Consider the following 12,046-nt stretch of genomic DNA (forward strand, 5'->3'; position numbering starts at 1 on the left):
ACACTGCGAACGCAGCCATGATTTTCCATCTGCGCTAAACCACCGTTATCAACCCGACATTCAATAATGGTCGTGTAGCCCGTGAGCCCGGCTAGTCCTTGTCAGTTTTGCAGATGATCGCTCGTCGTCTCCTGCTCCCAATAAAGGCTGAGATCCCAGCGTGTTAGTTTCTTGCTCAGAAGAACGTATTTTGGACGCTCATCAAGTTCCAGGTGTTGCCGAAATGGATTAGGCCGCTGACCCGAATTCGTGGTAACGATTGGCGACAAAATTCGTATCGGTTTTCTCGGCTTACAGGTCCGAGTTTAATGTTAAGAGGAAAGTTATAAAAGTGAACAATCGCTGTATGAGCTATATGCCTTCTGTCAGATTTGCCTGTCCCGTTGCTCCCCCCGCGGTACATTAGTGGAGCGGGAGAGGTTGTCCTATACAACTTCACTCTATATTCTGTCCCGTTGCTCGTCGTGAACGCTAGTGCGCTTTCTCACGACGAACGATGTTTTTCATTTCCAATAGAGAAGCTGTGATTGCTCTTAGGAAAGAATAGCGCGCTCCGTTTACTTGTGTGTATGCCAGTTCTGAAAAGGCAAGCGAGTTCATCTCGCTCGCATAAAAAAATAAACACACCCTAGCCGTGACTGCCAAACAAAACACCCAATTTGTGTTTTAAAAACACGCGGGAGAATCGATCGTAAATAGTCTTGGTCTGCTAGCTGCAGCGTGACTCACCCCCAGCTCGTCGAACGCGCTCTCATTGGAAACATTGGCTTACTATGCTATACGCGGAGACTGCCATCTGAAAACGTCGGTTTTGTAACTTTTTATTTCGTTTTCAAATGACAAAGCGTTAACCGATGAAAGTGAAAACCCTTTCGGTTTCCCCTGAAAAAAGAGCTACTGGAGCCGCACACCCCTCACGAATCGCGTTTTTCTCTCCAAAACGGGCTGCTAATTTTGGCTGTTTCAGTAGGCTGGGGTTATTGAAATTTTGAATGATTTTTCAAACACGTTCTCTAATAGGCATCGGGACTCCATGGCCTCCAATGTGTACGAAGGTGAATGAAGAACCAAAATTATGTCTAGAAATTTAGTCTGTTATCAACGTTGATTTGTTATTTCATCAGGAATCGTGTTTTCGTCTCCAAAATGGGTGCTAAATTTGGCTGTTTTCATAGGCTGGGAATATTTAAATTGTGAATGATTTTGCCAACAAGTTCTCTAATAGGCTTCGGGACACCATGGCGTCTGTTAATTTAGTCTATCAACTTCGATTGGTTATGGCAAAATGATGACCTCCTTCATTCAAGAGACATGCTCTCATAGGTTCGGCCGCGCTAGACAGTTGCTCTCCGGATCCATGCAATTTAACACAAAGGCGTGCGGTATTCACTGATGCATAAGATTTGCTGAACCGAAATGTGGGACCCCTGTAAAGGATCAAAAGGTGATGGAAGGTAAGAAGACGCGCAGTCCTTACCTTTAACGACCATTTCAGCTTCAGGGAAGCTGTAAGGGCTCCACTGTACGAGCTAGAAGCAAACCATGCAGCCTGGTTACTTTTGACAAAAACTGTACCTTCCAAGCGATGCATAGCATGGCAGAGACGTGTGCGTGCAGAACATATCCCCATCCCAAAAAACATCAGCCACGTTTCTCGCGTTCGGTCCAAAGTGTTTTATTAAAAGTAGCTTCGCCTTCCTAGTTTGGCAGATAGAAAGTCATGAGAATAGCAGCATAACATAAATGAAGAGTGAAGGTGTATGCAAACACTGTTTAATGAAAGTGGACACCATGAAGCGTGCCGACTTGCAGGCAAAAACTAAAAGTGGTACACACCCCTTCGTGCGTAAAGGAGTACAAAAAATTACGTCACCTCCGCGTTTGTAACAGAAAATCTCTTTCAGGTCACGCTGTTCCATGCAAGAGCGGAGAAACGAAAAAACACTCATCCAGAAAATAAAAATTGCCTTAGAGGACATTACTGCATCTTGAGATAAAATGTCCCCTCATAACTAGCTGGCTCAAATTATGTGCGCTACAATCAAGACAAAACTAGAATTGATACAAGATTCCACCTTTATAAAACTGAGCCGCCGCGGTGGCTCAGTGGCTATGGTGCTCGGCTGCTGGCCCGAAAGACGCGGGTTCGATCCCGGTCGCGGCGGCTGAATTTCTTTGGAGGATAAATTCGAGGCCCGACTACTGTGCGATGTCAGTGCACGTTAAAGAACCCCAGGTGGTCGAAATTTCCGGAGCCCTCCACTACGGCGTCTCTCATAGCCTTAGTCGCTTTGGGACGTTTGTTGCATTCCCAGTAAGCAGGCGTTGGCTTGACGAAACGGCTTTATTCACAGTGCTGCATACTGGCAGCTCGAAAGAAAACTCCCCCCCGAGTACAGCACATGACACGCATATATACATATACTCAGCAGCCCGGCACATGCGCAGAACAGACAGATATATCTTATCACACAGCGGTACACGCACGTGTCGCGCCCCAGATACCGACACAACACCTCCTCCCCTACTAGATTAAAAACGGTCATAGCCCCAACGCTCAGGAGGTCGCCTTTCCCGATTGCTCCTTCTTAGTGAAATGGGTTCATTTTCAGATGGCAACCGGCCCAGTGGACTGGGTGCCACCTGAGGCTGCGCTGAAGGCATCGGAGGAGAGGCGACCTCTGATGCGTGTGGCAGGCATATTTCATTTGCAGTTGTTTTTTCATCATCAAGAACGGAATGTCGCAAATGATCAGCATGCACAAAACGCACTTTGTTTCCAATGACAACCAAATACGTAGTGGGAGACTTTACACGCACAATTTTGCCAGGACGCCAGTTCACCGAATCACCACGCACAGAGCGCACTAGCACCCGGTCACCAGTCGCAAAGAATAGCGGCTTCGCTCTTCGCTTATCTGCAGCCTGTTTCACCCTTTCGCTTTTCTCTGTCATTGCACTGGACAGTTTTGGCCTCAACAAGGAAAATCTGGTTCGTAACTGTCTTCTTAAAAACAATTCAGCCGGTGTCCTTCCGGTGAAGGTGTGCGGCGTTGTTCGATAACAAAATAGGAAGTTGTCTATTCTGTGCTGCAAGGTTCTTGTAGTTCCCTTTTCTCTGTCCTCCAGCAACTGCTTGAACAGTGCTGTCTTGGTAGTCTGTACAGCCCGTTCCGCCGACCCATTCGACTGTGTGTGGTACGGAGGGGTGCAAGTGTGCTTTACTCCATTTGCTTTCAGGAAGTTTTCAAACTCAGCGGCACGGAATTGCGGCCCATTATCAGTTACAACTTCAGCAGGTAGACCATGAGCAGCAAACATGGATCTTACAACTTCAACGGTTTTAGCTGCCGTCGTCGTTGTACACACCTTCACTTCCAACCACTTGCTATAGGCATCAACTGCTAAAAGGAACATTTTTCCTTCCTTCTCCGCAAAATCGAGATGAACCCTTTCCCAAGGGTGCTCGCACACTTTCCAGGGAGCCAAAGGCGCTGATTGTGCTGCAGGTTGAACACTTTGACAAATGTGGCAAGTTCGCACCGTTCGTTCTAATGCTTCGTCGATACCTGGCCACCACACCATTGACCTTGCGACCATTTTCATCTTCGTGATTCCAAGGTGCTGCTCGTGCAGCAAGTTTAGTACAACACTGCGCAAACACTCCGGAATGATTACTCTGTTTGTCCAAATAATGCAGCCCGCTTCAATAGAAAGTTCGAAACGTCGAGCCCAGAAAGGCTGCAGTTCCTGAGAAACAGATTTTGGCCAACCATGCCATATCATGTCGCGAACCGCAGTTAGCAGCGTATTGCGCGTTGTTTCGCGTTCAATGTCTTTTGCCGTCAAAGGAAGCTCGTCAAGTGTAGAAAAATAAAAAATGTCTTCAGTGTGCTCTGACGTTTCTGGCAAAGGAAGTCTAGATAAGGCATCGGCTTGGGCAATTTCCGTACCGGGCTTGTGCGCTATCTTATAGCTGTAGTTTGCGAGGAACACAAACCAACGGTGCACCCTAGCAGTTGCCACAGCACTGCTTTTCTTTTCGGGTCGAAGAGTACGGTTAGTGGTTGGTGGTCTGTCAACACCTTAATTGTTCTACCATAAAGGTAGTTATGAAACCGTTTCACACCAAAAACAATGCTCAAAGCTTCTTTTTCAATTTGGCCATATTTGCGCTCTGCAGGTGACAGTGACCGGGATGCAAATGCAATTGGTTTATCTTTCCCGTCCACGACGTGCGACAGTACAGCACCAAGACCATATTCGGATGCGTCACATGTTAGTTGTATTTCTTTTTTGACATCGTACAACTCCAGAACATGCTCGTTAGTCAGCATCTCTTTAGAAGTCTTAAAGGCAGTATCACATTGACGCGACCAGTGCCATGCAGTTTCTTTGCGCAACAAGTTATGCAGGGGTTCGAGAACTTTAGCCAGATTAGGCAAAAATTTTGAATAAAAATTGATCAAGCCCAAAAAAGCCTTTAGCTGGGTCACGTTTCCAGGTTTTGGTGCGTTCTTTATGGCTGCTACTTTATCAGCTGTGGGATGTAATCCATCTCTGTCGATTTCATGGCCCAGATATCGTATTCGTTGCTGGAACAGCTTACATTTCGCAGTGTTGACCCTTATGCCATGTTCTCTTAGGCGTATGAGCACCTGCTCCAATCGGTCATGACACTGCTTTTGATCTTTTCCCGCGATGACAATGTCATCTAAGTAGCAGGCTGTGCCAGTCAGCCCGTGTAGGACTGTGTCCATAACGGCTTGAAACACTCCTGGCGCGCAGGCTACGCCGTATGGCAAGCGTCGGAACCGGTAAAGGCCGAGGTGTGTATTGACGGTGAGCAGTTCTTGCGCTCGCTCGTCTAATTCCAGCTGCAAGTACGCCTTCGACAAATCTAAAACTGAAAAAACGGACCCGCCTTGTAACATTGTAAAAATGTCCTCTGGTAGAGGGAGCGGGTACTGGTCAACTTCAATGGCAGGATTTACCGTGACTCGGTAATCACCGCACAGCCGAAGCTCCTCACCATTTTTCTTTGGAACAATCACCAGTGGTGTCGCCCAAGCACTGTGGCGCACCTTATATATGACTCCAGCTTTTTCCAAATTAGCCAATTCCTGCTCAACCCGTTCTCGCAGCGCATACGGCACTGATCGCGCCTTACCAAATACAGGGGACGCATTTTCCTTAACTACAATGCTCGTCTTGAACCCTTTTATCGAACCGTAGCCAGGCTCGAACACTTCGCGGTATTTCTCGGTCAAGGTCATCAAGGGCATTTCTTTGGTCAGTGGCTGCACATGCATCACTTCATTCCACCGAATTTTGATTTTACTCAGCCAGTTCCTGCCAAACAACGTAGGCATTCTGGCGCCTTTCATCTCTTTAACAATTACTAGAGGCAAGTGAAAACACTGATCGTAGTACTTCACTACAACATCAATTATCCCCTTGATATCAATAGGCGTGCCATTGTACGTAACCAGTTCGACGTCTGCTGGCCTGAGCTCGGTGTTTGGAAAGTGCTTCGCGCACTCTGCCTCCGACATTACGGAAACCGCTGCTCCTGTGTCCAACTCCATGGGTACGTTTTCCCCATTTAACTGCACACTGACTACAATGGCAGGACTGGCCGCACGGTTGTCGGTGTGGCAAAGGGTCAGAAGTTCACTGTCCGACGATTCCTGCTCTAGTTGATGCACAACTCTAGTTTTGCACATTTTAGCAGCATGGCCTTTCTTTTGACATTTGAAACAAACACTGTTCAAGAACGGACAACTTACAGGTGCGTGCCGCCCACCGCATCGATGACAATTCGATTTAGTCCTGTGAGTCGTATCCTTTCTTTTTGGTTGGTCGGAGGCGTGACAGCTGTACGCCGTCGACGACTTGCTCTGCCAGAGGACATCACTGCCGCTTGACTCGTGCTCCCCACTGGTTTCCGACATCATTGCCACTGTGTCTCTCGCTGCCATTTCCATGGCCGTAGCGACGCTGCAAACACGGTACCAGGTGAGCTCGGTGTCGGTCATGGCCAACAGCCGGCAACGTATCGCCTCCGAGTGTAGACCAGCAATCAGGCGGTCCCGAAGGGCTTGTTCCAGGAAGCTGCCGAAGTCGCATGAGGCTGCCGCTTGCTTGAGCTTCACCACAAATTCCGCGACACATTCTTGAGGTCCTTGCTTCCTTCGATTAAAATCATATCTTTCGCTCACCACAGACCGCTTCGGAGTGTAGTGCTTCTGCAGAGCCGACACGACTTCCTTGTAAGTTGCGTTGCTGGGCGTCTTTGGAAGAAGCAGGCTTCGGAGCGTCACATACGCTTTTTCTCCTATGGCGCTGAGGAACAGATGCAGTTTCTTCTCCTCGGCCACTCCATTCCCTGTGAAGTACAACTCGAAGCGCTCGATGAAGACGTCCAATTTGCCGCTGTCAGGATCAAACTCCGGTAGCTTGCCGACTGCGAATGCCATTCTCAGTTCGGGTTGAATCCCATCCTCGTCGCCAATTTGTTGCATTCCCAGTAAGCAGGCGTTGGCTTGACGAAACGGCTTTATTCACAGTGCTGCATACTGGCAGCTCGAAAGAAAACTCCCCCCCCCCGAGTACAGCACATGACACGCATATATACATATACTCAGCAGCCCGACACATGCGCAGAACAGACAGATATATCTTATCACACAGCGGTACACGCACGTGTCGCGCCCCAGATACCGACACAACACTCGGCGTCTCTCATAGCCTTAGTCGCTTTGGGACGTTAAACCCCATAACCCAGACCAAACCAAACCTTTATAAAACTGGCTCTAGCTGCGAGACAAAGAGCAAGGTACTACTATCTATATACTGCAAAAAAATCTCCGCATGAAAGGATGGAAATTGATCATTGCACTTCTAGTATGATAAAAAATAAAAACAGACGGAGCAACGTTAACGCAGTTTGCGATTCATTTTTAAAAGCGAGTCTGCACTGAACAAAAGGCACAATAACCATGTGGCAGGCTGTAGCTGAATGCTATGGGCAGAATGACTGAAACCATCCACAGTGTTATTTTTTTGGGTTTGCATTCGAAAATGAAAAAGTGAGAAAATTTGGGTCCTAATGGTACAACAGTAGTGCTGTTTCGAAGAGAGACAAGGATGGGTATTGGCCCATTGTTGAGCAGACGAAGCGTGCCGGTGATTATTCCGCGGAGGACCCCGGATAGAACACTACGAATAGACCGGAAGAGTGCGAGAGGGCGCCGCCACTGTCCGCAGGGTAAAGAACGGGAACGATGTCAATAGTTCCTAGTGGTAGCAAAATCGCGACCTGCGGCAGCAGCGGTGGTGCGACGGCCTGTCCCGGTACTTCTCGTGGCGACGTCTGCTCTTGCCGAGGGCTGTCGGAAGGCAGGATTGACGACGGCGTCTCAAGTGTCTCTTGAACTCCATTCAAGAGCCCGACGTCAGGCTCGTGACTGCCGTTGTAGCCGCCAAACCCTGTTATGCAGTGCACCGAGGTACGGAGTGAGGTGTAAGCATTGTATGGTGGGCACGAGAACAGTAATAGTGATTGCCAGCATGGTTTTAGGCATGGATTGCGAACTGTCACACAAATAATTGAAGCAGCACAGAATATCAGTGAGGGATTCGACCACCGAAGCCACATAGGTATAATACTCCGTGATTTTAATAAGGATTTCGATTCAGTTATTCAGAAAAAAATGAGCAGTGAAACTGAGAACCATTGTAAGAAATAATATTGTGCGATAGAGAGCAGGTATTATTGATAGCAGAAAATATTTTTCCTGTATAGAGGGGTACAGGTCGAGCACATGCCTCGTGGGGTCTGGTGGGCCATAAGGCTCCGTTCTTGGGCGCTTCCTCTTCATACTGTCCGATTGAAAATTAACGCGTAAAAGCAAAGATATTTGCAGAAGACCGCGTTACTTACACGGAAGGGAAATTAATAGCCGACCGGAATATATTCAACAAGCAGTTAACAAGCATAAACTGCTGGTGCACTGACTGGCAATAGTCCTTGCAGTTGACAAAAAATGTATATTGCAATATTCCATAAGCTGCAACCAACCATGTATGTACTCATTAGCCAACACTCCTATAACAAGGGTCGCAGAATATATCTACCAATGTACTGCAATTCGAACCTTAGTAGCACCATGCATATAGATAACATAATAGGGACAACAGATGAAAAAAATTGGTAGGGTTTTACTGTAGTTAAACCGAGTAGACGGACGAAGGCATGTGTTTAGACTGATTGTCTCACGGCTGCCGACGATATTAGACTGAGGTTAACCTCTGATCCAGGTTAAGCTGATCCGATCTGTTCGGGTCGCAGATGAAAGTTCAAGAAGACGACGATGTGCAGTGCACAGAGCGAGAGTGTGTTGCAGTTTAACAGGCGGCGTGATCGGTTGCGGCGATAGAAGCGGTCACTGAAACTTGCATGTTCGCGCCACCGTGGGTTCGAAACCCTGTCGCGGCTATATTTATTTAATTTCTGCACCCTGAAGTTAATGCAAGCCACAGAATTATTGGTTGGCTTTTACAGCGTGAAGTAGTGATTTCATACCAAAAGTCGTATACTTAAGACGATCCCTCAGACTTGTCACATCAAAAGCAAAATAAATAGCTTAAAAAGTGATTGTACGGCTCAATATGCTAGTGATGTATGGGACCCTCACACTAAGTGCGTGACATCAAAACTAGAGCATGTGCAAAAAGTTGTATGATGAGTATCGTTTTTTTTAATTACCGAAGGCAGGAACAAATTTGGCCGTTGTATATCAGAGCTGAATTACACAAAATACTAACAGACAAACGAAAATATGTCGGTTAAACTCTGTGGTGTATAACACAAAATAAGCACTCTAGTACCATAAAAGAGAAAAAGTTTTCGAGGATTCTTTTAAATATTCATTTTTTCCTATTACGATCGCGCGATTGGTACAGGCTTTCAGCAAAAGCAGAAAATACAGTCGGGAAGTGGTCTTATAGTTGATTTTCGGAATTTTTAAAAAAAAAAGTGATGTGATATGCTTATTATTGAGGCATACTGCGCTGTGTTTTCTTGCACTTATTTTCATTCTTTTATTTTTATTTTCTCATACTTGGTTTTGTGAAACCTCTCCTCTTGATGTACTTTCGCACTGTCTTCTGCTTGCATTGTTCGTTTACTTCCATTTTTTAATTAGGTTTTATGAAACCACCCTTATCGTGGCCCTATTTGTGCTGATTGTATATTTAAACAAATCATCGAAAGAGCACGATTTGTACTTGATAGTAGCAAGAATTCCAAATTTTAAAGCATTGATAGGTCACAGCTCGTGACTGGTGGAAAAAGAAGTCAGACATGTCGGGTTGTGTGGCTTCAATTGCTAAGAGAAAAACTGTTGTGTTTCATGAAATAACTGGTGCAATTAAAACAATCTACAGGTTATTACTCTATCCGTGAAGTAAAGAACAGCATGGATTGTAAAGCATCCAGTAGAGGATCTCTGAATATTGCGTATATACGTTTGTTTTAGCACGTTGGGCCGCAAGCTTGGGGCTTTTGGCATGGAAAAAATGCTTACTTTCAACATTACTGTTTTTTTTTAGCTACGCGCTACTAGACGACCCGAAATAATGGTGCTGTGACCTTAAACGTAACGTATTGCCATTCTTTAAGGCACGCCCACATTAAAGCTGTCTTCAACTTCTTTTCTCGCTTCACAGTGTTCTTCGCATCTGTGTGCCACATTTCGTTATCTTTCGTCTGGGCCAACATCGCACCTTCCTACAATCTTGCTATGAGCTCCCTTTACCTTATCAGCGAACAAACAAAAGCTAGTTGGCGTAATCTAGGCGAAAAATTTAGGCGTGATTAATCTGATTGATGCGGAGGAAATGCGAAAGCATGTGCCTTTTCAATTCTGTTCATCCATCAATAAGGACCAAGAACTTTTATTTACGTTCTGATTTATGTTTACTTCACGATGCTTATTTTTTTCTTCACTACTACTCCCAGCTGGATGCTCCTTCTTTCCGCTCTGCTGGCCTTGTCTGATTAAATGCCTCGATTAGTCAGCGCGCAGGCGTGACATTGTGGTGTGCCTCTCTACTCACTGTTGCTACCGCTTCTCCGCATCTGTTTAGTGACTCCCCACACAGCACTGGCATCGGCCGCACGGAGAATTGGCTGCTGCTATTATTCTGTAATCACCTCAGTATTAGTTTGTAATATATAATCACTCGTGCGAGCCTGTAGTGTAGATTCTAGCGGTCACTTTTATTTTGCTGAGCCATTCTTAGTTGTCGTTATTTTTTTGACGAGTAATTCTTAGTGATCTTAGTTTTGTTGAGTCATTGTTATTCATCTTTACCTGGCTATGTGATTGTTACTCATCTTTAATTTGCGTATTATTGATTAGTGATAATATGAATAACCATTGGCTTAATCATCGGATACTTATCTACTGCTGGCTAACTATACTTACACAGTTCACAACTTAGATCTCCTCTTTTCACATTACGCACACACACACACATTACATGGAAAAGCTTTAAGCGGAAACCGGACAGTTTTCTTGAACGCGGCACTCCTAATCACTTCGCATTAAACACGTGAAGGCGGACATCGGCAGTTTCGGACACTCACATCCGGATCGGAGTGACTGCTGCTGTTCTTCCTGCACACAGATGGCCGCGGTACTTGGCGACTCCTGCTTCACTCGAACGTGCGGCTCGGCAGCCGGTGCCGCGGGCAGCAATAGATGTGTGCTGCACAGTGACGGGGGTGCACTGGCGGACCTTTGCGCTGGTTCCTGCAATTAATATGAAACAGGCGGAATCTCATTGGTGGTTTGCGAAATGTGAACGGTACAGCGCGCGACTGCTCAGGGATGAGAAAATAACGGCGGATCGCAGACAACCTTGCCTGAGAAAGTGATTAGAGGGGAACAGGTCAAGAATAGGCCAAGAAGTTCTCTATTTACGACCAAACAATTCACACCCTTTTGTTCCATGGCTATTCATCAGAACACAATGAGTCATCACTATTGGCTTGCTGCAAGAGTGCTTTGCAGGCTGAAACCTTTTGCTCAGTACGTTTGTATGTTGACGGGCCCTCGGATTCTGAGTAGCACGGTGTCAAATTAAAATTTGAACGAAACCATTTAACGTTATGTTTTACTGTTCCAATAAAAAGTGTCTTTTCGGATATAAAATTTAACGAAACCATTTAGCGAGCTTATAGGCATCTCGTTGAACATCCAAAAATAGGGAATTTGCTAGGTAACGTTCATTGTATGACGCCACACTTTTTTCGACTATGCAAACTGTGATTGCAAATAATTACGGTACCTCGAATATGTCTCCCTGTACATGATTCTGAAAAGCCAGTAATTGTGATAAGAGCCCTACGCAAGCATGGATTAATAATTGTTTCCTTGAGTTCAGTTTAGTAGGATCTACGTGGTTGCACATGACACTTATCTCATGCAAATGCTTCACTAAGTGTAAGATAATTTACACGCTTTCTAAGTGTATTGTGCTGATTTTGTGCTCTAGCCTGGCACATGAGCGCGCGCCGTGTCCCTCTCATTTTATGCTGGCTTGATGGCCCCTGTTGAGCTGCTTGTCAATCAACCTGTTTTCAGCTTTTCTTCCTCAAAAAGGCCGCCCATTCGCTTCTAACTAGCTAAACTTCCACAGCCGCTGAGTGATCATTCGACGGTTTTGAGAAACAAATCACTGCAAAAGGAAACGCCTGGTAATGCAAGGCTTGAAGATTGGAGCGACAATCAGCGTTCAGATTCATTCTTAAACTTTCAAGTTCCAGTGACTGAGAGGCCTGACAACCTAACCTGGCTGTCGTGACGATAAGTGGCTGAAGAGAAATGCAAAAATTCTGAGGGTACTTATTTCTGCTTACGTGGAGGAATGCGAAAGAATGCCTTTCGAGGAAAGGGAAGGACGTCTCGACATCTCGGTGGACGCCTCAATCGCACCTTAAAGAATGCAACTGAAGGTGCGTGTGTCATAGGTCAGA

The 12,046-nt window shown here is 46.0% G+C and overlaps 2 protein-coding genes across 2 annotated transcripts in view; one reads left to right on the top strand and one right to left on the bottom strand.

The window, feature by feature from the left end:
• LOC149355992 (FK506-binding protein 15-like) overlaps positions 1-12,046 on the top strand; it is a 282,100-nt gene that overhangs the window by 147,174 nt on the left and 122,880 nt on the right. The window lies entirely within an intron of this gene.
• The window catches only part of LOC149355995 (uncharacterized), a 44,297-nt gene continuing 36,303 nt past the window's right edge, over positions 4,053-12,046 (bottom strand). The window contains exons 3-4 of the mRNA XM_089575359.1: positions 10,655-10,820; positions 4,053-7,491 (exon numbers count right to left, since the gene is read on the bottom strand). Coding sequence (XP_089431485.1) covers positions 7,193-7,491; positions 10,655-10,820 — 465 coding nt within the window. The 3' untranslated portion in view covers positions 4,053-7,192. The remainder of the gene's footprint in view (positions 7,492-10,654; positions 10,821-12,046) is intronic.

Source organism: Amblyomma mixtum, chromosome 3 (genome assembly GCF_055824585.1).
Source record: "Amblyomma mixtum isolate Tamu chromosome 3, ASM5582458v1, whole genome shotgun sequence".
Lineage (NCBI taxonomy): Eukaryota > Metazoa > Arthropoda > Arachnida > Ixodida > Ixodidae > Amblyomma > Amblyomma mixtum.